Source organism: Poecilia formosa, unplaced genomic scaffold (genome assembly GCF_000485575.1).
Source record: "Poecilia formosa unplaced genomic scaffold, Poecilia_formosa-5.1.2 Scaffold222, whole genome shotgun sequence".
NCBI lineage: Eukaryota > Metazoa > Chordata > Actinopteri > Cyprinodontiformes > Poeciliidae > Poecilia > Poecilia formosa.
Genome location: NW_006800161.1, coordinates 584840 through 611424, shown reverse-complemented (window position 1 = coordinate 611424; position 26585 = coordinate 584840). Strand labels below are relative to the sequence as shown.

The following is a 26585-nucleotide window of genomic DNA, read 5'->3' as shown; positions in this document are numbered from 1 at the left end:
TTGCTGAATTGCAGTCATCTGAATGGGTTGTGTTGAAGCAGGTGAACATCAAAAACATGCAGGTCAGTGTGGCTTCAGGACCAGGGTTGGGAAACACTGTTTTAAGCCATATTGCCCAGCTATCATTAGAACAAAATTGAGTTGTTAATAGGAACTCTTACTAGGCAAGTGTTCCTATTAATTGTAGGAACACTTGCCTAGTTAATGCACTTCCTGGATTGGCTGCTTTGCAAACACCATTCAATACCACTGGGTACAGGTATTTCAGCTTCCAAGCTGCATTTTCTTCTGAATACTTTATATATGCTCTCCAGAAAAATTCCGTGAATAGGCAAATTTTCTGTGAATAATTTAGTTAACGTTTCACATAAAAATTTATGAATACTGAATCTGTATATAGGTTTGATTAAAGCATGACAAATTCATCACGCCCTTCTGATTAACTGTAGAGAAAGCACCAGAAGAAATGTGCCAAGTTAAATATTAATATAGATCTGTTTGCAAAGACACACCCTCATACTTGTAAATTACCTTGTAGGCATCAACCTGCTTAGTTTTGTACAGCAGCAAGAAAACCACAAAGCTGCAACATGAGCTGGTTTCAAGACGTTCATTTGAGTCTCTGGGATGTTTGAATGTTTTGCATAAGACTGTGTTTGTTCATCCTCTCTTACAGAAGATTCCAAAGCCCAACACAGGATATTCCAAGAAGAGCGAACCTGATGAAAAGTTCATCACAGACACAAGGTGAGTAAGTCTTGTGAGCATCAGCATAAATCTGCCAAAATACAATGTTTTTTTTCCATGTATGTGCACATGGGAATGTCTCTTTAAAGTTTTTATAGTCCCACTAGAAAAGTTACACTACCTTCATCAGATTATCAGTAAATACTGTGTGATCTGCATCTTACCGCTGTTGCACTTTTCCTTTATCAATGAAAGAGGCCTGCACAGGAACACTGGAGTCTTTATAACGTACAAAGGCGTTAACAGTGGCAGCTGTGACAACAGAAGCCGTCTCTCTAGCCAAGCTTTGTGTCGGAGGCTCAGTGGCGTAGGCGAGGCATCTGAATATGTCTGTGACAGTGAGGAAGTGTTTCTTCAGCTCTTTGGGAATTTAATAGAGGCCCCAAGTTCACAGAAGCAGCTTAGAGGCGTGACATTTTTAGCAATAAGGTCTGTAATTGTTTTTTTGTGCTAGTGATTTAGTTCTTCAGAGAGCAGCATGTTGTTTAGGACTCTGCTTTAGTTCACGCTAACACAACTGTGTAAATGCAACTGTGTTGCAGTGAAGTTGTGCAGTAGATTGATCTGAATTCTTCATAATTCACATTTTATTCTGCTTGTATTTAAGTCTGTTTGGCACAATCAGAGCAATAAAACAAATAGTTGACTGTCGTCTGCATTTTATATTGAGACTTGCTGGGCATACATTAGGAATGAACAATTATATATACTTACTGGGTTTTTTGTTGTTGTTAAGCATCAGGAGTATTTTAATTTATCTTCACGATAGTAAACTTGATCAAATCATGCTGAATCTACAAACCTACAAGTAGCATGAGGGTTATTGATTGACTATATTCCCACTGTTGGCTCCATGGATGCAGCTAATAATATCAATATCCTTATAAATATGATTAAATGCAGTTATTGTGTGCTGTTTAGTTGTGAAATTACACTACTTAATGTCCCAAAGTAGTTCCCTGTTCTTTATTAATTTATTTTGTTAGATTGGTCCTTGAAAGAGATATATTGGTGATAATATCCAACACAATATTACCACTTTTATCATTTTCACATTAAATACCACAAAAAATTGTTACACTTTCTAGCTCATATTGCTATCCCTAATAAACAAGTACAAATGTAAGTCCCAGGTATTTGAATATTTTGCTTTAAAAAAGTTAAAATGTTAAATCCTAGGCCAGCTGCTGTCAGTCTCCTGACATTTATGCTCTTTTGCACATGTACGTTTTTGATTTGTTTGGTATTTTTCCATGATTTCATCATTGGATGTTGAAAGCCAGGCAAATCCATCCTTGTACCAATCAGGCTTGTCATGTGATTGTGGCAATTAAATAGCCACTGTGTAAAACTCCCAAATGCTTCACATACCTATAGGTTAGAGTAGTTCTTGGCATAACTAAAGCACCGGCAGGGTTAGGTTAATCTTGGTTTACAACCCACAACTTTTAAGAAGATATAAACATGCAGAGTTTGAGGAGAAAGGTTGGCAGACAGTCTAACTAAAAAAAAACACCCAACTACATGAAAAGAAAGCCATTTTAGGTAACAGAACCTTCTACGTTCAAAATAGCTTCTGTGATTACACAAACTAATTCTTCGGCTGAGTATCATGATGCGTGACTCACGACGTGACGTTTGCAGCCAGTTTTTCAAGAATGATCTGAAACTAAAGAAGTGTAAAGTAACTGATATTGAGCAACATCATTGTTGAAGCAACTGCATACCACCCTCACGTTTGGGTTACAACAGCAGCGCAGACAGAGGATGTTATTGTTGTGGTAAGGTCTGGTGGATGAGCTCATAGGCCTGCTCCACCCAGATGGTGATATTGATACAGGTGGAAAGGGACACCAGCAGGTGGCTTCAGTCACTGAGCGCTGACGGGCAGGACGCTCCCTTCGTACTCTGTCGGATGGAAATTTAAGTCACATAAGGTGAGGTGGTTAATTTCCTGACAAATATTTGGCTCACTTAAACTTGCTGACAATTTTGAGGGTTGCGTTTGATTTTTATAATGTCAGTTTAGCCTGAGGATTCATCTTCAGTCACAGATTGTGCTGTCCCTGGCAGAGGTAACCTCCATCACCGGTTTGATGCCTACCCAGCTAGCTCTGGGTTTTCCATCACTATGTTTTACTCTTCTTTGCTCGGTTGTTTTAATTCAGCCATTATGAGGAGTTTTCAATCATAATCAGCCTGCTGTGCTTGAAAGAGATTGAATTCTCTGCTCTGACAAGCAAACGTGAAGTAATAATGGATTCCTTAGATTTTTCAGTAAGATTATTCTAGTAATCAAAAAAAAAACTTTTCACTGCAGATTTTTCATTTAATCCTGTAAGCTTTTTTATTCAATATTTGAAGCATAAAAAATGCAAATAAACAAATAATTCAGTTCCCTTTTTTAAACGGGAGAAACATTTTATTTCCTAAATGTTGTATTCCTTTAGTGAATGTTTGACCATCTGTAGCAAAGGATGTATCTGCAGCTGAAAAAAATTACATCTAACATCGACATGGGAAGTGCTTAGCTTTGTGCTTGACTTAACATTGTAGGGGTGATCTGATTGTTTCTATTGATAAAGCATTTAATAGTTTGATAGCATAATGTGCTTAGTTGTATTATTTTACAGAATTTGACACAAGTGAAACTAAAACGATGCCTCTTAAAGAGTTGTAGGTAGAAAATAATTACAAGCGTTTTTTTTTCTATTTTAGATGCAATTGTAGTTTTGTACAGTTTTGACTTAATTGCTTCGCTGTCTGTTTTTTTAGCAAATTACATGATTAAGTCTGTATACTCTAGTTAATCAACGAAATTTTATTGTGTGTATTTTTGTTAAAGGACAAACGCTTACAAAACATGTTTTGAGTTTAAATAAATCTGACTGTATTTTTCTTTTTGTAGTTCCACTGACAATCAGAGATCCCCTATAGCTCAGCGCCTCATTATGACTGCATTTAATGTTGGTTTCATGCTTCCCAGTTGAAACCTCCTCACATTATGTCGCAGGACAGAGGGAGGCTCTGAGCTCCACCAACAAACCTCCTTCAGGGCAGCCTGTTAGAGCTTGTAAGGCTTTAAATCAGGAGCTTTAAGTTGTGGCGTCAGTCTGCTCCCGAGTCGCCATATTTGATCTCGTGACTCCAGAATCAATTGAGCCTTTTAATCACGATTTACCTGTTAATGACTCTGAGTGAAATTTGTATCAGAAGACGCAAGGAAATGTAATCAGTGTGTGTGAAACCACGATATTAGCCTGTTTGCTGTTCTCTTATGCACACAAAGCAAGCTGCATGGATCAGTTAATGACTGCTTTTAGCTGTGCTGGGTGCGTAAATTATGCTGAATGATTGAACACTTAAAGGTTTACGTCTGTTTACAGTTCAGCAGCAGGCCTTTAATGACTACGCTTCCAGTGACGTTTGCCTTACGGTGCACACTGCAAAAACACAAAATCATACCAAGTATCTTTGGTCTAGTTTCCGGTGTTAATATCTTAGTTTTGTCTTATTTCAAGCACACCATCTTATATAACTTTTCAGCAAAATGTAGGAGTTTGTTTTAAGTAAATGATTATTTAAGACTGGGGTATGTAACTTATGTAAAAATATTTTTATTTATAAATTTAACTGTCAATCTGTCATAACAGTGTGATATGAGACAGATAATCAGAAGAAATTGAGCTGCTTCTCCTTTTTCCAGGGCTAATTACAGAAATGTATAGCTCTGATTGTTTGTGTGTGTGTGTATATATATATATATATATATATATATATCTATCTCGTGATTCGGAGGAGAAGGGTCTCAAACACTCCCACTTTCTCTCGGCTTTGCTACGGCAGCTACTTGGATCATCATGGATACCGGATCCTGCCATGAATCCTCAGGCTAGGTAGCACAAAGAAAGATGACGGTAGATAAACTGTTTCAATAAGTTGTTTCTGAGCACATTTAGCAGTGCATACACAAAGTGATTGACAGCACTAAGGCATTCCTCCTGGCTCTGACTGGTTGTACTGCGAGGAGGTGGAAGAGATTGATCTTTTCACAGATTCTCTCGCATTTAAATATGTAAAGAACTTTAAAAAAAAAAAAAAAAAAGCTACATACCCCAGTTTTAAAATTAATTTTAAAATGTAGCTCCACTAGCAGGTTGCTTAACTTATAACAAGACATTTTTACCACTTTGTAAGTGAAATAATCTGCCAGTGGCATGAGCATGTTTTCATCAATGTTAAGGAATTATTTACAAGCTTCTATTTCTTGCTGAAAAGTTACTTGTGAGTTACTTTCATTTTATTTCAAGTGCACTAAGATATTTGCACTGGAATCTACACTTTGTAAGATTTTGTGCTTTTTTTTACTCTGACCTTTCCTCTAAAGAGTTAAAACCGGGACCATAATTCAGGCAGGAAAAAGTGATCTGCTCCGTGCAGACTTTGCGGGAACCAAAATATTCCTTTCCGCGCTGCCAGCTGAGCCGCTTGCTGAGCAGAGGGAGACGCGTGTCTTGTCATGGTGGCATAATCACAGTGGCTGATGCAGAGGGAGGGGGTGAACAAGACCCACTCTACAGTGTATTATTTGAATAAGGTGCAGATGATAGGCTCTGCCTGCCCGCCTGTGTAATTAAAAGCTTTCTGCTGTGTTCCTCAGGTTCTCCAGCAGCAGCAGTCCAGGTGACTGCAAAGTGGGAGAGAAGCCAGCAGAGATTGGGAATGACTCAGCGCCACCCCTTGCACTCATGACAGGAGCCAATCCTGACTGCAGACAGAAGTCTACTGCTGCTGCCACCAAGAACCACAAGTCTGTTTCTCCCAGTCCCACAGAGTCTTCCCACACTCAAGAAATCCACTTCACCGACTCACAGAGCGACGACATCCTCGCCCAGTGTCCTTCAGACTTTGAACCGAACCTCGCTTTTTGTCCCAATTCCTCTGCAAAGACTGACTCTGAGCCGGGCAAGGGACTTGTGGACAAAGAACAAGAGGCAGTACATCATCCATCAACATCCAATCCCCAGCCTGCCTCTTCTCCCCCGGCTTCCTCCCACAGACCCTCGGGGCTTTTCAGCATGGAGGGGCAGCGCTCTCCTTCTCCACAGTTCTCTCCACAGAGACTCAGCGACAAGCCTCCGGTCTCTCTGCACGACGACGAATCCCACAGGTAACGTTTGGATGAACGGTTTACTCTAAAAGGGAAAGGGTTTAAGTTGCTGCACGCACAAAGGGAGCATAATGAGTCACTGTTTCTGTCCAAGCAACATGTGAGTGTCATCAAGCTGTGGTAACTTGGAGGGGGGATTCTCTGCTTTTTTTATTAAGGCTGCCACTAGTTTGGGATAATTCTTCTAACTACTTAAATGTTTCTAAGACGAACACGGTTCTGTTTGTTCCTCTTTTTTTTTTCTTCTTCTTCTTCTTATAAATCCAGCCAAATCAGTGTCATCTGTTGTGAATTTCAGACGGATTTTTAACTGCGGCTAGTTGAAACCAAGAAAAGGGTGGGAGGAGTCTTGACTTGTCCTGGATGTTCCAGCACATTGGGCATGGAAAAAATTCCAGCTGCCAGCATGCAGCCAAAGTTTGAAATCAAATCATTGGCTGCAGCGGCTGCAAGAAGAGACTTTTTTTTTTTTTCCAGACTGAAATATTTTTTTAAATATTTTTTTGTGTTTGGTTTTCTTTCTGTTTCAGGGTGGAGCACTTGATAGGAAACCAGAATACAGCAGCGAGGAAAGTTCCCATCAGGATTGTACACTCGGAGGGAAGTGAGGAGAAGGAGAACTCTCCGTTCCTCCAGCAGAGCAACCTTCCTCACGGCGAGGCCGAGGGCCAGAGCGTGGCCGGGTTTGGCGCTCCGCCGGCTCTGGGACAGGACTCCGTTTTCTGCGCCTTTACCCGGCAGAGGGAGCCCGAAACCACAGCAGGTACCGAGAAACGGCAAGCTGCCCAGAGTGACCCCTACATGACCACGGTGGGAGATCATCCGAGCTCCAACATGGAGGAGCCCAGCAGCAAGACGGAAAGCACGGAGCTGAGCGAGGAGGAGGACCAGAAGAGAGAGGAGCTGGCGAGGGACATCATGGGGAAGGACAAGTCACTCGCTGATATTCTGGATCAAAGCAAGATGAGGACCACCATGGACTTGATGGAGGGGATCTTCCCTCAGGAGGAGCAGCTGTTGGACGGAGCCCACCAGCGCAGGAAGGTGCAGACGAAGCAGAGCAACCCAAACCGGCCCGTCGAAGAGAGGTCAGTCACTCTGTCCTTTGTAGCAAACTGAGACGGACCAATCAGACAGTTTTCACCTGATAGGCTGTAAATCAAGACTGTCCAAACTTTTTGTCACATGGACAAAAAAAATGGTCAGGTCAAAAGTACTACTCATGGGCCAAAAAATATCATTTTTAAAAGGTAAAGTCACCTGAAAAGTTGATTTTGACCTTAAAAAAAATAAACTATGCATGAACAATTTTAATTAAAATAATGAAATTCGTTTTTCAGGAACGGCATCGTAAATCCAAAACTTCAGATATTTCTTTGCATGTTTTTCTTGTTAAATTAAAGTTTACTTATTTTGGTGCGAGGAAACCTCCCATGGTCTTAGCGCTATGCTCAGGAGGAGTGCGGCAGATGTCACGGTCAGACAGTGGGGTGGCGGCGACTTTGGGCAGCGGAGGAAGGAGATTGTCCCGTCAGTTCAAAAAACGACTCAAAAGAGAAAATTTCAGGGGTGTGCTGTGGTGGCGCAAGGGTTAAGCACAACCCACATATGGAGGCCTTAGTCCTGGATGCAGCTGTCGCAGGTTCGATTCCCGGCCTTGGTGACCCTTGCTGGATGTCTTCCCCCTTCTCTCATTACCCACTTTCCTGTCAATTAACTATCAAATAAAGGCAACTAGAGCCAATAAAACCTAAAAAGAAAAATTCAGAAACGAGATTAGTGCAACTCCACCAGAGTCAAAAACCGCTGGGGTCCAAATGCACCAGGCTCTTAAGACCGTGGGTGAGTTAAAGAAAGCTGAAACAATATTTTGTCTAATCTCGGCAATAAAAACGGACTCTTGGTCAGTCTTCATTTGAAAACTATTTTTGTATTTAGCCAAATTTTAATACAGCAATTAAAAGCAGATTTGGGTACACAAAGGTGTACTTTCAAGTTTAAGTGAATAAATAGATGCGTTCCTAGTTACCATGACAACAGAAGGAAACCAAATTATCAACCCATCAACAAAACAGCATTGAACTTGATGCATTATTTTTATTTTAATAAAATCAGACACAGGTTAGGGACATGTTTTCATGCAGGGATGGTTGTGTAATTCCTTCATTCAGCACTGCTTTAAAAAAAAAAAGGTTTAACATGAATTAGAACATGTAATTTCCCTTTTCGGATGAAGAGAGTACTTTTGAACTGAATTGGACTCTGGAGTTTGCACAACTTTGTATCCATGATCTCAAATTTTGGTGCCATTATGTTGGGATTAAATCTTGAAGGTTAAGATTTTTGTTGTTGTTGCTAAACTTTGAGTAGAATTGACAAAACTGTTCGTCAGTCTTAGTAAAAGGGATTGCTACCATTTTGGCAGGAAACTGATGCAGCCACACTTGTTGGCATCCATGCTAATGATGTGGAAGACGCTTTCAATTTAAACTGTTTAAATGAATCTTTGGTAAATATTCTTACACTCCTATGTGATAAAGATACAACAATCACTCAGGCAGCGATGGTCAGCAGGTCAAAAAGCTTCTTTTTTTAATAAGTCCAAAGAAATTAAAATTTCAGAACAGATGCACTGATTTATAAATGACAGTAAAATTAGAGTAAACATCACTTTGTTTAATTTAAAACTACATCAAAGTTTGTCAAAATCACAATCTGCAGATCTGACCTCCACAAAAAATGTGAAATTTGAACAATATTACCTACAAAAAAAGTATAATTATTTTCCTGCTTAACGCACCAGTGACCCATTTTCCTGCAGAATTTCTTGGAAGAGAAACAGGCCCACATCACAGATTCTCCACCGTGCTTGAGAACGTGCCTGAAGCATTTTTATTTATTTATTTATATCTAAATGGTTGCTATGGAGACCTACTAGCCCCAAGATGACTACACCTTTTGCTGCTGTTTAACAGTGAGATTTGGGGTTTTTATGACTTTCCTGCTGACTTGGCAGTTTCTCATCGTCCTAAAAAACACGAGATAAAAGAATTTGACCGATAATTGTCACTTGTTTCCCCACTGGCTAGATAAACAAAAGATGAATATATTTCAAAATTTTGTTTGGCCTTTTTTTTGTGTTTTTTTTTTTTTTTTTTTTTAATCTTCTTATGGTTTGAGAGCAGCTGTAATTATTTTCTTCTGAATCAGTTATGGCTTGGAAAGCTGCTGTCTAACTAAAGGAGGTTAAAAATACTGTGGGTTGTTTTTCCTCTACTTTGATCAATTCCAACTAATACTTTGCATTTCAGGGAAAAAGAGGACAACATGGCGGCGGCCGTCACCATGGTGACCAGTTCAACGTACTACAGCACCTCTGCCCCCAAAGCCGAGCTGCTTATCAAAATGAAGGACATGCAGGACCAGGACGAGGAGGAAGACTCCGAGGACGAACTGGACATCGGTTTGAACAATAAAAAGGTACAAAGACGTTTTTCTGACTCTTACAGGATTCTAGAAGAACTTTCTTTTTTTTTTTGTTCTTTTTATCCTTAACGTTGGTGTTTTGGAACACTCCGTTGCAGCAAGAGCTAATCGACAGCCTCAGCAAAAAGCTGCAGGTGCTGCGAGAAGCTAAAGAGAGCCTTCTGGAGGACATCCTGGACAACAACGCGCTGGGAGACGAGGTGGAAGCCCGCGTCCAGCAGGTGTGCCGACCCAATGAGCTGGAGAAGTTCCGGATGTTCGTCGGCGATTTGGACAAGGTGGTGAGCCTGCTGCTGTCCCTGTCGGGCCGCCTGGCCCGGGTGGAGAACGCCCTCAACAACCTGGAGGAGGACGCTATGCCCGAGGAAAGGGTGAGCACACCGCTCATTACTGACGTCACCGTCCTAAAATAACGGCCTGAGTCAGTTTTTGGTCGAAAGTGATTTCTCCCCCCAAAAATAAATAAGTAAATAACCACTCCGCTACTGCCAAAAGATGATTTGGACCAAAAAACAATCACTTTTACTTGGACCATTATTTTAGGACGGTGACCAATGACAGAATAAACTTTGTGCGGCCACTGACTGCAGTTCAGGAAGAATACAAATTTAGCCAACAGAACAGGTTTTATTTTAATTGGGACAGAAAGATGTTATTACAATACAAACTATTTATCTGTAAATAAACACTTTTTGCATTCAGACTATCCAGCCCCAAACAGTGACCTAAATCTTGTTTTTATTGCTCTGAACTGACTACAAATACTTACTTTAATCAGGGAGATTTGAAAAACACCTAAAGTTTTGGCACTTTCAACAAAAATGAAAAATCGGACTACTTATTGTGCTTAATTAATCCATCTCATTATCAACTTGGTTAAAAAAAAATGTTAAAAATATATATGTTATTAAAAATGACTTTTTGGGGCCTCAAGTTTGTTTGACCTGACAATTTTGGTCCATGTGACAAAAAGTTGAAAGTCTGAAATTGTATTGCCTGATTTTTTAAACACAACAATTTGTGTTTATGATGTGTTCAGATTTTTTTTTTTTTTTTTTTGCCCTGATTTTTTTTTTTTTTTTTAATTTATTTTCATTTCAGCGCACATTGATCGAGAAGAGGAAGCTTTTGATCCGGCAACATGAGGACGCCAAGGAGCTGAAGGAGAACCTGGACCGTAGGGAGGGCGTGGTCTGTGACATCCTGGCCAACTACCTGCCAGAGGACAGCCTCGCGGACTACGAACACTTTGTGAAGATGAAGTCGGCGCTCATCATCGAGCAGCGAAAGCTCGAGGATAAAATCAAACTCGGCGAGGAGCAGCTCAAATGTCTGATAGACAGCCTGCCCATAGAGCAAAGACTGGCCATGTGATTAAAAAAAAAGACAGAAGAAGAAAGGATGGTGGTCATTTAAGGAAAAAAAACTGACCTGCTATGAAAAGTTTCGTCATGTACGCTCAGACGTCAGTTCAGTCCTGTCACCAGCAGAGGGAGACAGAGATCAGAACCTGCAGATGAAAAGCCAGTACACCGGAACAAAGAAGTAGTGTTCTTCTCTCTGCTTCGCCGCTTCACCTTTTCCTTGTACCGTTTTGGACCGGACTGCATCGTCGGCACCGTTTGGACTGAATTCCTCTCCACCAACCACTATACCTGAAGACCGTTTTTACTTTTTGTTTTCCTAGTAATTTATTGTAGCCTTTTGAATCTGCAAAGTAAAGAAAAGAGGCGGGTGGGAGGGGAGTATTTTGTCCGTTAATCTGAGCAGCCATGCTACCTGATGCGTGTTACAGTATTTATCGTGTTCTGAGTTTATTTTTGTCACGTGATCTATTAAAAATCCAAATATTTCAGGAAACTTTAATGCAGCGCCCTTTAGCAGATCAACTAGGAGCCTTTTCAGCCGAGTTCTTGTGGCCTTGCTTTCCTCTCTGAAGAAACATTTCTTCACACAGCGCCGCCGTACAGAAGGAGCGTCCAATTCAGACTTGAAGTAAATGTCCTGTTTGCAGTGGAAAACGTCACGATCACCACCTTCACTCACTGCTGCTCTTTTTATTTCACATTAACATGTTTATTGATTACCACTTATATATTTTGACCAAGTGTTTATATAATGTTTTATGACTTCACTGTGTTTTGTTATGCAGTGTCGAAACTGAATGCACAATTGCAGTTGTTACTTGAATAGTACTATAAGTTGTTTAGGTGGAGCCAAAAATCGCAAAGTAATTCGACCGTTCAGACTTTAAAGCTGTTTGGCTTCTTATGAGTTAAATCAAGCCGCCGGATGTTTGTTTTGAAGGTACACACTTTGCTACAGTCTTACACACTTTCATGCACCACTGCATCCTGACACTAAACACTTCATCAGCTGTGCTCCCTCATATAAAATAAAGAGTCTGCTGAAATCACACAGCTGTGGGAGGATTTCTTTGCCGTTCACTCTACGGAGTTAACCATTAACTCCACCACACCTCTAAATCCACTGATAAGCTTGAAGGTGAAGACTTTTTCAGGAAGTAGAACATTATTAAAAGTCGGATGTTGCTCAGCTGAAGGAAAACCTACAATGTTGCTCTTGTGAACGCAGCGTCTATGGAAGTACTGGAAGCAAGTCTGAACTACACAATCATCCAGGTAAGAGGAGGAAATGTAACTCAGTCATCTTATTTAGTTGTGTAACCTTCAAAGATTTAGACAATCATTGACATGGTTGAAACGGACTGTACCTGAAGGTGTGCAATTTTATTATATTCTGGATGAAAAATTCAAAATTCCCCTAAATATAACCTTCAAACAAGCAAAGACGTAGTTTGAATTTTGAAATGTATTGCTAGCTCCTTATTGTGATTCATAGTTTACTCTTTACATGAAAGTAGGAAATGTATTAAGAAGGAACAGCTGATCATACAAAAGGTGCTCCATAATATATGTATACATAGGAATACAACATAATTAACGCTGAACTTTGGCCTTGTTACATGATGACGGGTGGAAGATTTTAACATTTTAGAACCATGACTAACCATAAAACATTTTGTTGGAAACTGGTAAAACAGAACTGAGTTTTTTCCTTTGGCTTTCAATCCATGGCAGAAAACATTAACTGACAACATTTCATGTTTTATCGCGTGGACTTCATTTACTTCGGTAACAAATGCAGAGAGTGAACTACGGCTCATAAACGGTCAGCAGGACATGACCTGTAGAGCTGTGGCTCTGGAAGGCCCGGTTCTCAACTCATTGGGTAGTTTTGTGCCTCTTCCTGGCCTCAAAGCCACATCTCGTTTAAGGCACTGGGTTTAAGCAGTTTGGACTAGAACGTGTATAGATTCTGCAGTTTTCTTGCATTGACAATAAAGGTAACTATAAAAAGTATTTTAAATTTGTTGCATTCTTTTTCGGCAATTTTGGAAGTATATTATCCAACACAACTGCAATCAAGTCCACACAAATATTGCTCTTAAAAAATCTAATAACTAGAACAACCTGCTATGTTGAGACAACAGTTACATTAAATAATTACTTATTTCACTATGAAACAACACATGACTCCATCAAGTGACAAAATAATTTAAGTTTTATTGCTCCTCTCATTTCACCAATAGTTTAAAAGTAATCACCCGCACTACTTTTGGTTTTTAGGGGTTTGTTACGAATATCAAGTAGTTTATTACAAGTTAAAGGTCTTATGACAAAGTTCATTTCTCGATAAGCTAATGGTACAATAACTGCTTTTCCTCGGCGTCTTCATCAGAGGTGTTACATGAGCATGGTTCTTCTCTCTATAATTCAAAAAGGATGCAAGTATTGCGACAAAGTTTACAATGGGATGGCTTAGATCAAACAATTTGCATGCGTTAGAATGGTCTAGTCAAAGTTCAGACTAATTCATTCGGAAGCTAAGCTTGAGCTTTCTTTTAAAAAAGAATGGCTAAAAAATATCATTAGATCTGCAAAGCTTGTGAAGCTTTTAGCTCCACCATCTGTGTTTCTACAAAGTCTTGACTCAGGAGGGCTAAACTCCTTTCTATTCCACTGTAACTTTAAGCACAGCTTCTTGTTGGTCGATCACCACAAATCCCTAAAACTACATTGGTGATTGTGGTTGTAACCTGGGAAACAGTTGAAGGAGGTCTGAAGAGTCCATGTACGTGTGATTTATACAACCTCGCCTGCCTTGTTTTTCTGTTTAGCAGAAGTAATGGCGCCCTGCGGCCTCTCGTCTCTTTGAGCATCAGCAGCCACACCCAGGGGGCAGGAATGATCTACCTAGCTCACACAGCACACTGCCAGTTCCTGGGTCTTGTGTTCGGCTTTCTGGCGTGGCTCTTCATCGTGACGACAACCGGCATCAACGAGTGGCGCCTCTGGTACGTGGACGACGTGTCCGTCATCACGTCAGGCGTGGCCTGGGTGGGGATATGGAAGGCGTGCTTCTACAGCCACGTCCTCCCCGAGGCCGAGTACTGTCGCAGCATTGGCGTCTCGGACAGCTTCGTCCCTGCCGAGATCCCTTCGGCTCAGGTCCTGATGATGCTGGCAGTGATCACCGGCCTGCTGGGGAACGTCAGTGGGGCGGTGGCCGTGAGGTTCGCCTACTTCTCAGTGGAAGACCGCAGGAACATGAGGCTGAGCTTCATGGTCGCCGGGGCTCTGTATTCGGTCACGGCGATGTTGTCCTTGGTGCCCCTGGTGTGGAACATGGCCTCCGTTCTGAACAACAGCACCATAGACTTTCCTCCAGAGTTCAACTTGCCCGTCGCTCCGGTCCGGCAGAGTGTGGGAGCGGCCATCGGAATGGGAATGTTTGCTTCCATCCTGATGCTGATAAGCGGAGTGATTTTCTTCTGCTACAGGCAGTCATCGCAAACCGAGGACCCGCTCAGCGGCCATTGGACGGTACCAACACTGCCAAGAAAGTCTGAGCTGCCCAAGGGTGACAGTAAAGCGATGGATAACCCAGGGTTCTACAGTGAAGAAAGATTGTGATGGTTCTACACATTTTAAGAACATTTCTGAACCACCAACCATGTCCGTATGTTAAAGATTCCTCCGCAATGGCAGGTGCCAAAAACTCAACAAAAACGATAGCAGGAATCACCCAGATGAACGCCATCTCATGTGCTACACACTTTCTGTGGCAGGAATCCAAATAAATATAACCACCAATAACTAGATCATTCAACGTTTTTGCGGGAGACCACATTTAAAATGTTATCTCCGTTTAAGCTGACATGGCCGTCTTGTTTCCAGTGACCTTTCACAAATGCCACCTGGCCACCTGACCCTGATTTGTCAAGCTAGTGACTACTGAAGACCAGCAACGGTCTGCTGGACCAGACTGGTTGGAGAGGATACGCTGAACCCTGGAAGAACGCAGACAAGACCTCTGTGAAGCCGACTCACCTCTAAAGTACATCCCACATACAGCGTCTGGCTCAGACTTTGAATCGCTATGGGTTTTTTTTTTTTACTCTAAAACCACAAACTTCGGTGTAATGTCTTGCTACTGTATCTGATGGCGTGAATGCTATTGTTCCATTAAGTTCTCAGAGGTCTTTTAGAGAACAAATCCTGAAAGATCTAATAAATCTGTCAAAAAAAAACAAAAGTTGAGATTATTGTGGAGGTTCGTCCTCTAGCACTATCCCGAACAAAAATCAACCACATTTGCAATGTCATTTTTCAGATCAAAGCATTTTGATATCTTAAAACAGCCAAAACGCCTGCAACACAATCAAATAATCAATTTAATTACAGGGTATTTTTCATACACAACAACAGCAACACAAAGGGATTTCCACAGGATGATATTTGGAGGTTGCAGAAAACAAACAAAAAATAATAATGATCTTGTCAAGGCTAGCCATGAAAATAAAAGAGATGGTAGTTAACAGAGGTAACGGACTGAGGAAACACAACCATGGTAGCTATGGTGACATGCTTAACATAGTCATTAAAATGATAAATCTAGATTTGTAATCATTGCCAGAGCACTAAAAAAGACAACTCTGATGATTTGTAAGTTCAGATAAGAGTGATAAAACCAACATCGCAAATAGTAATGTAGGAATAAAACAGTGAGAATCAATAGAGAAAGTAGAAAAAGATTCAAAAAATAAAATACGTACATGAAAATGTACATCTAATTCAAATAACTGATTTAGAGCTGCCTTCATCGCAACAGCAAAAACAGTTACGTCTTGTTTAGAGTATATTTATTACAGATATTTCTAACACGATTTATTCTTTTCCTTCACAAGTCTCCTCAACTTCTGCTGGTCTGTCGTTTAAAATAAAGATACTTTAGATTAAAGGGGCTGTATTCTATAAAATTGTCTTTTTGAGCTTTACATCATGCTATAATTTGATTCCCTCGTCCAAAACATACCTGAGGCGTCGCCTTGAGAAATCCTTTAATTTCCCGTGGCAACCACTCCACCGCTGCAAAACGCCTGGGTGGACCTAGCCCCGCCTTCCACCTCCCCACCCGGACTGAGCTCCTTCAGACTAGCCAGCAGCAATTAGCTCATTTATTGACTTCTCAGTGGAATGCTGTAAAAACTTTGTTAAAGGGTTAAAGTTTCAGGAAGAGCAGGAGTTTCTTAAAGAGACAGAGGTCCAATTTCAATTAAGTCATAGTTGATATATATAGTAATTTTATAACTGAAGGCAACAAGGTGATTGTGCTATGGCGCCATGTGCCTGGAAAATACATAATACTGCCCCTTTAACAGAGGAGCTGGAGGATCATCCGACCTCTGATGATTGCTGCTGACCTAAGGTGTTAAAATAATAATAATAAAAAAAGAAATAAAAACAATAAAAAAGCCAAAAGAGCTGTCTTTAATATGTAAATAAAAGATACACGAGACATCATGTGCTGCTCGTTACGACTGGGCTGAAGGTCTCGGTCGGATTCTTATCCTCGGATGGTCATAAACTGGATTTCTGCTCCGTTATCACGCAGCGCCCTCAGCAGTCGGCCAGCCTCTGGGCCAGTGACGACAGATCGGTGTCATCACAGCTCAGGACGGGGAGGGAGTCCAAGGTGTGGGCTTCTGACGGTCTCCGTGCAAGGACGGCTATCAGCGAGTCAGGTTGACTGGGGGCCTCGCTCATGTGACCTGCGTAGGACGGGAGCAGGCATGCCAGTACGTAGAGGGGCCCGCCTTACTGGGGGTGATTGTTGCAAGGCAAGGCATGCTCTCTCTCTCTCTCTCTCACACACACACACACACACACACACATGCGCACACACATTGGTCCAGCGGCTTGCTGCACCTCTCTGGAGGAGGCAGGCGGGTGGAAAAACAAAAGCTCCTCTTCTTGACTTCACTTCATTAGAACTCGGCTCACTTTAAAATCACAAAGTGGACAACAGCTGCGAGGTACTTTAACATTAACACATCAACATTGACGTAATGGATCAAGAACATTCCGGTAGACTACATATTTAAAGAGGAAGTCATCAAGTCCTGTAGCTCCCTCCCTGTGATGAACACACACACACACCTCTGCAGATAACGCTTGACAAACACACATACGGTCCGTCCAAGCTGGGTCACAATCTGTCTCGCTTATAGTCGTCAAATTCATATCGGTTAGAAATCATTGCCAGAGCACTAAAAAAGACAACTCTGATGATTGATGCAGATATTTCCACTGTTTGTTTGTTTTGTTTTCCTGTAAGCCAGCTGACTGGATGACAGCTTTGTTGGGATGTTGGCATTTTCCTTCGGTAAACCAAGATAGAGAGAGAGATAACTCCCGGCGCAGGAGGAGCTGGTCTCTAGTATAACTCTATGCTTTGATGTTCGTCAGAGATCAGTGATAACAGATCATAATAACGTGTATGATTTACTGCAGTGGTGGAGCGTAACTAGCGCTTTTTTATTTAAATTTTTGTTTTACTTTTAAACGTTTTACATTAGCAGATCTGATTGAAGATTGACCGTCCTTTCAGATCTGTCACTACAGAAAGAGCAGATGAAATCTGTAAACGTAATTAAAAAAAATCTCCTCTTGGGGAAAACTCTATTGATTATGTATAAAAGAGATTTTTCTGAGCTTTTTCTGTAAGTACATTTTTTATCCAGTGTTTTTCACCAGAAAATGGATCTAAAAATCTTACAAACTATTTCCTTGATCTAGAAAAAAACACTTTTTACTTTACTTTCATTTAAAGGAATAATATTTGGGTCACTCTTTCATAATTAATAAGACAAGTACTTAGTGTGTCTTAACTTTTACTATTTTAAACGGGCAGTATTGCGTATTTTCCAGGCATAGAGTGTCATTTCTAGCACAACCATTGTTACCGTAAGTTATAAAAACGCTGTATATATTAAACATGACATAAAAGAAATTTAACGTCTTGAATTTGGGCTTCTGTCTCTCTAAGAAGCTCCTGCTCTTTCTGAAACTCCACCTTCGGTACGTCATCATAACATTTCTCCAAAGTCCCATTTACAGACAATATTTCACTGAGAAGTAGCTGCCATAACGAGTTCACCAGGTGCGCAGTTTCACCAGGTGTTTGCTAAATTAGCGAGGAGTTAGCAAGGAGCTGCGTTGAAAATGGGTGCTTGGTGAGACCTGTGTTTTTGCTTCCTGAATGGTTGCCACGGGAGATTAAAGGATTTCCCAAACATGCATGAAAGTATCGAAGCAACACACCATGAGAATAACATGATGTAAAGCTCAAAAAAGCGGATTTTATGTAACACTGCACCTTTAAGAAAACGAATTTGTCGGTGACAATGTAGGCCTAAACATTTTTTAAAAAGCGTCCCCGAGGTTTTTTTTTTTTTTTTTTTTTTTTTTTTTTTTTTTTTTACATTATTGCTAAAATAGATTCTGGAAGCATCTTTAAAACATGATTCAGTTTAAGCAACTTTCTTTGTTGTGTCATTAAACACAACAATGATTTAATAGTTTCTGTTCTCTATAATAAAAATAATACAACTAAATATAGATATGTATAATTGAGATGCAATAAGTTAATTTCCTGGTCTTAATATAAAAGACGACATTGGGAATGTTTTGATCTGGGCTGTGTCTCAGCTAGTCAATTCCCCAGCTTGCTAATTATAAGCAGTGTATGAAAACAGTTTGTTTATCAAGCCCTCAGAGTAAGTTTGTTTGTTTGAATTCGGATGTATTTAGACATAATCTGTCAAGACGCTGGCATGTCATTTCCTTTGAGTTGCTTCACTGCCCAGACTCACAGGAGCTAGAAACATACTGCAATCCACAGGAGAATCTCCACAGTTGATTTTGGACCCTTCCTACAGCTAAGAGCTTTCAAAATGGTGGACTGGAGTCCTTCTCTGCAGCCTGTATTGTATGGAGGATCCAAACTGCCAAAATTAAAAACAAATGCAGAAGTTAACGGGCCAACAAAAGCACCTTTATCTTTTTAGACATTTCAAGTCAATGTTCTTTATTTGGAAAAGATTGTACCTGAAATGCCATGAAAGATATTTTTATTTTTGTTCCTGTAAATTCAGTTAGTGACATCAAAATCCACTCCTGATTGGCTAGTCACTCCCTCGTGTCGACTCCTCTTCTTTTCCGTCTGAGAGAAACGAGGGAGGGCGCGTTTTGTGTTGGTAAAGGAACAGACACAACCAGAAACTTGTCCATCAAAGTAACCAAACTAGACTGAGACAGAACCAAGAATACTCTCCCTGTTTGGACTGTGGTTGCACTAAATGTTTACAACTGACCGAATTGGGGGTTTTTTCTAACTCATGCTTGTCAGTAGTATGTAAATAAATAAAAAGATAATAAATTGGAACAAATGTTATGGTAAAAACTGAAATGAAAATCTTTAGACCACATTGTTGGTAACCCGCAGAAACATATAAATAAGGCTAATCAAAGTGCAAACGTAAAATCTTACAGAGTATTTTTGGTTTAGTTTCTAATGCAAATATCTTGGTACACTTGAAATAAGACAAAACTAACATACAAGTAACTTTTCAGCAAGATATGGATGCTTATTTTAAATCAATAAATCCTGAATATGAGAAATAATCTGCCTGTGCTTGTTCCACAGGCAGATTATTTCACTCACAGCTTGTACTTTTCCATCAATATTCAGGAATCATTGACCTGAAGTATGCCAGGATACTTGAACTAGAAACTAGACCAAAAGCACTTTGTCAGATTGTGTGTTTTTGCATTGCAGATGTTCTCTCACTCTGCTCCAAGCGCCTCTGGCTCTGGGAGTCTCAACAGAACCACCATCAGGAGGTCAGGAGTAGAGCCAGTCCCGTCCCGGGGCCCCTCAGGAGACGTGCTCCTGTGACAACATCATTATCTCTTATTAACTTCATTCTGGAAGAGCTGGCTCCTCCGAAAGCACAACTGATATAAAGGAAAGGTTTTCCACAGCGTACATCGCGTTGTGCACCGCTCTACCTGTGTGCATGCGAAGCCGCGCGGACCGGCTCGGGACACACTCTGACCCCTGGCAGAGTGTGTCCCGGCAAATTTGTGTAATTATGTCAACGTGTGCTACATTCTTCGACCATTAAAGTATTCATTAAACACAGCTTAGCTCTGTGAGTGACCAGGAAATCTGATGGAATTAGCCTCAAGCTGCGTTTCCACCGCCGCAGACACACCTGACGGCTGTTTTTAGTCCCTTCGGCCCCCCTCCTGACCGGACCGGTCGTCTGAGGGTGGCTGTGGTTTGGCCGGTGCCTAAACCTCTGAAATAACAGACCACAAACCAAGACACTGCTGCACACAGCCTCGGGTCTTTCAGCATTTTACCAACACAAAATTAACCCTTCGGTGGCTCCTTTGTTTTGTATTTACCTTTTTTTTGTAACAATTTGTTCTGTTTTTGCTGTGTTTTTTTAAATCACAACTATATGCTTCAGATCATCAACCTAATTTTAATTACAGACAAAGGAAACCTGACTGAACACAAAATGCAGCTTCCAGGTGGTTGAACTTGTTTTGGGAATATATTCTTTTCTTGTTAAATCACAAATTAGCTCTGATGGTTAGACTTGTTGCTTAAGGTTTGCTATAGACACACCCAGCTCTGACAACCGCCAGAGCCGTATTATCAAGGGAAACACTTAAAGAGTATCTGATAATAAACCTGAAGCAGGCTAAACTGTCGCAAAAAGCAATAAATTACATTGTGATGTAAAGAAATTCAAGGACAAATGAGGAACAGAGTCAGTAACAAATGGGGAAAACCTGGAACGGCAGCAGCTGACCGATCAAAATCAGTCCAGAAATCATCAACAAGTCATCCAGAACAACATTTACAGCTCTGCAGACCTCCTCTAGCCCGGCTCAGGTTAGTGTTCATGACTCAGCAATAGAAAAATAGACTGGACAAAAATGGTAAAAAGGAAAAAGAAAAAAAAAAAAAAAAGATCCCCAATAGTTTGGGAAAGTAGATTAATAATAAGTATGATGTAGAAATGAGCGACAAAAACAGAAGGAATCTGTTTGGGAGCGCAAAAACCTTTTGAAGAGGCTAGTGCATCTACATTTTTCTCTCTTTTTTTAATGAATACCATTATTAACCTCTAAGTTTCCCTCTCTCAAAAAAACAAACAAACAAAAAAAAAGAACAACACAAGTGGATTTTCTTTCCATCCTCTGTGGGAATTATTGCATTTACAGCATGCATGTCTTAACTCGGAGGGAAACAAATAACTATGAAATTTTGACAATAATATTTCAGTGTTAGATTATTTAAAAAAGTTCTACAAATTGCTCTTTTTAGTTTGAAAGGCATATAAAAGTAGACGAAGAAAAAGAAACAAGCCAAAATGTATTAGTACAACAAAGGTTAAGCAAAAAGAGTTTTCAAAAACGCAATCAAATGTCCAGGTCACAAGACAAAATGAAAGAAAGGCAATATTTCTTGCAAGGATCTTATACAACAGCAGAATGCTTACCTTCAGACCTGATCCGAATCAGACGATGCACCTCACCAGAAAACCAGAGTGGACTCACTAAAAATGTGGTTCTAAGAAACGATCTGAGCTTCAGAATTAAGAATAAGAGACATTAACAGAAAGCCTAACAAAAGCCTTTAATAGTTTATTTTTTCATTTTGAAAGTGATAAATGAAACCCAACCCATAACACAAAGTATATTTAATAAAACCTCCCTTTACAAAAAATATTCACTTGTACTAATCACAGCAGGTCATCTTGTAATGCGACGTCTGATTGTGCATGTGGGTGTTTAAAAGAGCTAAAACATTACAAATTAAAGTCTGTTTTTTTTGGGGGGGGGCTGGATCAGCTATTACACATTATCTTGCATTTGATATATAAAAATCATTGACGTCATTGGTGTAAAGCAGTTTGAAGTGCAGCTCTACAGGTGATCGTGCTGTTCCGTTCGTTAAACGTACTCAGAGCGTTTTCTGAGGTCACGGTCTCTCTTGGCGTGGCACCTCCTCTGTGGCGCAGGGTGGTGCTCCACCTGGGAGCACCAGGTGGAGGTCACCATGATCAGCCCGGCCACCACCAGGAGGAACCCTGCTGCCCAGCCGCAGAACAAGGCATCTCCGAACTCCCACCGAGGCACCACCTCGGGAACCTTCTCGTCAAAGAAATGCATCACCGCCAAATGGGCGACGTAGGAGACGGGGACCAGACAGAGCACCCCGGACATCATCCCCAGCACCCCTCCGGTGATGGTCAGAGTCCTCTTGGTTCGGTGGCCTTCATAGTCTTTGCAGCTGTTGATCAGGTGGAGTCCGGGTATGGCGACCACGATTCCCAGCAAGCCCATGGCGAGGGCGGTGCACATCAAGATGCGGGCCAGTTTGAGGTCGCTGGAAAGGCCCAAAAGGCTGTCGTAAGACCTGCACTCCATGCCGCCAATGTCCTGGACCACACAGGTCTCCCACAGCCCCAAGTCGTAACTCTCGGTGGGCAGCAGAGAGGTGGACTTGGTCAGCCACTGTGGCAGGATGGTGCTGCCCAGAGCGCAGAGCCATGCTCCGACGTAGACCAGCAGTCCCAGCAGTTCCAAGACGCAGGCAGGCGAGTCCATGTGTCTCCTTACCTCTCCAGCCTCCACGTTCAAGAGATCCATGAGAGTTCCCCTTCACCGGCTGCGCCTGGGATGGAGAGGCCTCTCGGAGTCCGGTCAGGACGGAGGCTGCTCAAAGCGCCTGGTAATTAGAGCTGACTGCTCTGGCTCAGGGCTCGGCGCTTGTTCACAAACACTTTCCACTCAGAGGAGCACACATCTTCTGATGCAGGAAGGAGAGGGGGCTTGTTTGGACCTCCCCCTTTGCTATCCCGCCACCATGCCAATGGGCAGCAGGAGCAGAGGCAGAGATGGCTTCGTTTAGATTAAGCCATTGTCAAGCATTTCCCCAAGCTGCAAGCCACAGGAGAGGTCATTAGACGTAGACAAGATACCAATCTATGTTACGGCAGGAAAAAAAAAGACTTCTTTCATGTCTGTTTTTGCATCCTGTGTGTTTTATCCTGAGATATGTCAATGCATGAGGGCAGAAAGCCAAGCAGTTTGTTCTGGACATGTAAGAAGCAACTATTTCCAGATGTAAAAGTTCTTAAAATGGAAACAAGACATGCAAAATGGCATAGAATCAGAGAGAAAGGCACACAAACTGGCTTCCATACATTCAAGAATCAATATAGTGCAAGAGCAACAGAACTGGGTTGCAAATTCTGTCATGTTCATCAGTTTGGGCTAACTGCTTTTAGATTCGGGCTGCATGTGACTGAATGTGAAACAACAGAGCAGCTTATTGTCTCGTCTCTTACGAACACAGCAGAGCCTGTGGGAAACAATCGTAGGAGGCTGCAGATCAAAGCCGAGATGTGGGAAAATGTTTCCCGTTCTTAAGAACATTGTTCGAACCGCAAACAAAAAGGCAATAAAATCCCCAGCTGAGAGTTCTGATGTCCGGACAAAGACTCGGACAGAACAATGCCAAATCAATCTCCTCGTGGAAGAGAAAAAGGAAGCTTCTGTTTGTATTCAAACAGTGTGAGAGGGACAACTTCAGAAGAAACTTCCAATACTGTTTGAAGTAAAAAAAAAAAAAGAGGAACCAAAACCCCCCTTCTTTGTCAATTTATTTTCCTATTAAATTGCTTTCTTGTTGTTGCTGTAGCAGACACTTGTTAAAAACTGAGGAAATGGGTGGAAGCAGCGCCGCTGCAGTTGTTTCATTCGGCCGCATGAGGGCGACAAACACGTGGGATTTCTTCTGTTCCACTTCAGTGAAGGCCAAATAGATCCAAATATCAGACTCTAAAAGATACAGGAAGAGCTACATTGGAATGTATTCGGGTTTGATTTTGTTGTTGTTATATTTAAGGTATGCAGGAAATGAACAAATAAATTCAGACGGATAAGTGAATTTATTGTAATTCAGTTCAGCCATTTTTGTTAAATATTGAAATATATACGGAGACTTTACCCACCGACTGATGCATTTCAAGTGTTTATTTCAGTTAGTTTTGATGAGTTTGACTGACAGCTGTTCAAAACACCACATTCTGCTTCTCTGAAAATTTGAATACAAATGGCAAAAAAGAGAGAGATTTTTTTTAATACAAAAATATCGACTTTTGGAAGAAAAAAAAACTTGGGCCGTTATTTTAGGAAGGTGACATATACACATAAACACGTTACATTACGTAAGCATGCTACAAAACATATTTTTGACACCAAAGGAACCCCAAATATTTCTACCTTTCCACTTGCATTGTGGATGTCTGCTAGAAAAACTTTCAGAAAAATGTGTTCCCCACTGTTTTTTTTTTTTTTTTTTGGTCTTTTTTAAGTTTTCTGAGAAACTGAATTTTGCATTTCTTGCTTGAAATATATCACTGTGTGTGAAATTAATTTCATCGGCGTCTGCAAAGAATTTAATTTGAATTAAATTACTGAAATACACTGAATTTTGTTGACTAGTATAGCAGAGAAACCGATACGCTTCACTGAGATGCTATTTGGATAAAAGACACAAGATGGCGGTGTTGTTCCGCTGCCACCGCAATCACAGCAGCAAACTTAGTGGGAGGAGTCCGTGTGTTTAAATCAAAGTTTTTCCTCGTCTTTATATTAAATATATTTACTGTTTTATCTTAGTTATAAAATACTTGTTTTTAAGTCAAACTAAAATGTGGTAGTGTCCTACTGACCAATACGTGAAAAGTTTTTCTTTAACTTTTTCTCTTTTGTTACTTAGCTATTCTTGGTGTGTTTATATCTTCCACTGCTGTCTGAAGTGGCGCGACGCTTTAAAGTCACTTTAAATCCCCTGCCCGGGTGGTAGTAATTAGTTCTAATGAGAGTGCTGATTCGCAGAGTTTCCCCATTGGTCGGAGGAACTCGCTCAGTCGTACGTCCGAGCGTTTATGCAAATCCGCCCCCAAATATGGACAGACACGAAGGAATGAAATATGGTGGAGAGGCGAACATGGAGGACCGCGAGAACGCCGCTGGACTGTTTTTAGGGGGGCAGTAGTGGAAGAAAGTGGATGTTCCTCCCGTGGGACTGTTTCAGCGGAGAACCTCGGTGGAAACTTGCTGTTTTCGCTTCCCTTTCCCCATCGCGTCGAGGTGGAGTCGCTTTGTAATGCAGTGAAGACCGACGACTCTCTTTTTTTTTTCGGGGGAGATAAAAAAAAAAAAAAAAAAAAAAAAAAAAGCAGGGCAGGGGGGCTTCTGCCCGACTCACCGTCTCGACACTATGCCGTGGGTCAGCAGCGGTAAGCGGAGAGAGAGCTCGGAGCTGCCGCTGCCCGCGGGCTGGGAGGAAGCCCGGGATTACGACGGGAGAGTGTTTTACATCGACCACAACACCCGGCAAACTTCGTGGATTGACCCCAGAGATAGGTAGGTAGGCTGGAGGCCTGGGGGTAGTGGGATTACACACGCTCACAGAGGTATGTTAATTCAACAAGTTAACTTTCTAAACTATGTGCGCACATGTAGGAGCTGTCTGAAAACGAAATATTTCCCCCCAGATGTAGACCGTGTGTGTATGAGTGTGCTCATTCTTTCCTCCATTTAATCAGATTTCAGTTTGATGTGGCTGAATTAGCTGGAAATCTCTGATCAGCTGAGATTTAGCAGGAGTTGTGGCCTCCTGAAACAGGGGTGTGTGCGTGTGCGTGCAACGCCCATCATCATATCAATGTACCATGCTGGCGACTTTAATGTGTTCCCATCGTGTCCCTCCACACACCAAGCCTGACAGTGTTTTGACAGGGAGTTGGGGCAGCAGCCTCAGCCTTTCCGGTTTGTTGTGTTTCAGAGGAGTTTGGTGTCACCAGACCAGCAGCCTGTGTGTTGAACCAGTAGTAACCCAGTCTGTCTGGTCACCCAAGGCACTAGTCCTGAGCCTCAAGGAGGAGCGAGCTTGATACTCCAATCACCTGAACTCATCAGTTCACTCGTTGACTTGATGACTTTCAGTGACCTGAAACATTCCTGGCTGACAAATCTCAACAGAGAGCCATTGTTTTGCAGCTCTCCCTCTCCTCTTTCACACAGACACCTCCTTCAGATGAGCGGCGTGTCAAGAACCGGCCTAAAAAGTCTGCTTGTTTATGTCAAAGTGGTCGTGATTGGGTGTGTGTGGGTTTTTTTTTTTGTGTGTGGGGTTAAGGAGTGGAGCAGCAGCAGCAGCAGCAGCAGTAGTAGTAGAGTGGCGAGCCTGAGACTCCAACTCCCAGAAACCTTGGTGGAAATATGTGAAGAATGCTATTTGGGCCAGTGGGAAAGCTGCAAGGATGTGCTTTTGTGGGGATTTGGATTTCACCAGCCCAGAAACGGGCTCAAGCGGGGGAGTTGAAGCAGATTTACAAGATTACTGGGAATTATTGCAAGTACTTTACCTCTACTGTAATGTAAGGGAAAGGTGGAAATCGATCAAAGTAGCTCTTTATCGTACAGCTAGAGACGAGATTCTTGTCTTTGTAGTAAATTTGAATCCTGCAAGGCGTAGAGTATGATAATGGGTGGGGAAATGTCTTTCACCAAATCCATATTTGGAACATATTTAAGTAGTAGTAATTGATATTTTCAGAGTTCATTCTGTTTTTATTCAAACTCTGGCTGCTTTTTCACTCACTTTACACCCAGTCCACTTTACCTGGAGGTTGTTCTTGGAAAAATGCCGCATTGGGTGA

General features: G+C 41.5%; 4 protein-coding genes across 8 annotated transcripts in view; 3 read left to right on the top strand and 1 right to left on the bottom strand.

The window, feature by feature from the left end:
- The window catches only part of shroom2a (shroom family member 2a), a 43891-nt gene extending 32072 nt beyond the window's left edge, over nucleotides 1-11819 (top strand). For all 5 annotated transcript variants that reach the window (XM_016679842.1, XM_016679841.1, XM_007568462.2 and 2 more), the window contains 6 exons: nucleotides 677-747; nucleotides 5408-5917; nucleotides 6448-7005; nucleotides 9229-9397; nucleotides 9502-9774; nucleotides 10505-11819. In XM_016679842.1, coding sequence (XP_016535328.1) covers nucleotides 677-747; nucleotides 5408-5917; nucleotides 6448-7005; nucleotides 9229-9397; nucleotides 9502-9774; nucleotides 10505-10777 — 1854 coding nt within the window. In that variant the 3' untranslated portion in view covers nucleotides 10778-11819. The remainder of the gene's footprint in view (nucleotides 1-676; nucleotides 748-5407; nucleotides 5918-6447; nucleotides 7006-9228; nucleotides 9398-9501; nucleotides 9775-10504) is intronic.
- A 103-nt stretch (nucleotides 11820-11922) lies between these two features.
- On the top strand, nucleotides 11923-14584 carry cldn34a (claudin 34a). The gene is made up of 2 exons (XM_007568461.2): nucleotides 11923-12045; nucleotides 13605-14584. The coding sequence occupies exon 2, from the start codon at nucleotides 13672-13674 to the stop codon at nucleotides 14398-14400; it is 729 nt and encodes a 242-aa protein (XP_007568523.1). The 5' UTR covers nucleotides 11923-12045; nucleotides 13605-13671; the 3' UTR covers nucleotides 14401-14584.
- Nucleotides 14585-21671: 7087 nt separating this feature from the next.
- Nucleotides 21672-22653, bottom strand: cldn33b (claudin 33b). The gene has a single exon (XM_007568460.2). It carries the CDS (start codon nucleotides 22498-22500, stop codon nucleotides 21802-21804), a length of 699 nt encoding a protein of 232 aa, XP_007568522.1. The 5' UTR covers nucleotides 22501-22653; the 3' UTR covers nucleotides 21672-21801.
- Nucleotides 22654-24780: 2127 nt separating this feature from the next.
- The window catches only part of wwc3 (WWC family member 3), a 40955-nt gene continuing 39150 nt past the window's right edge, over nucleotides 24781-26585 (top strand). Inside the window, exon 1 of the mRNA XM_007568459.2 lies at nucleotides 24781-25287. Within this exon, the coding sequence (XP_007568521.1) occupies nucleotides 25142-25287 (146 nt within the window). The 5' untranslated portion in view covers nucleotides 24781-25141. The remainder of the gene's footprint in view (nucleotides 25288-26585) is intronic.

Excerpts from the sequence above, each read along its gene's own strand:
- cldn33b (XM_007568460.2), bottom strand. The coding sequence starts at position 22,500 with ATGGATCTCTTGAACGTGGAGGCTGGAGAGGTAAGGAGACACATGGAC.
- cldn34a (XM_007568461.2), top strand. The coding sequence starts at position 13,672 with ATGATCTACCTAGCTCACACAGCACACTGCCAGTTCCTGGGTCTTGTG.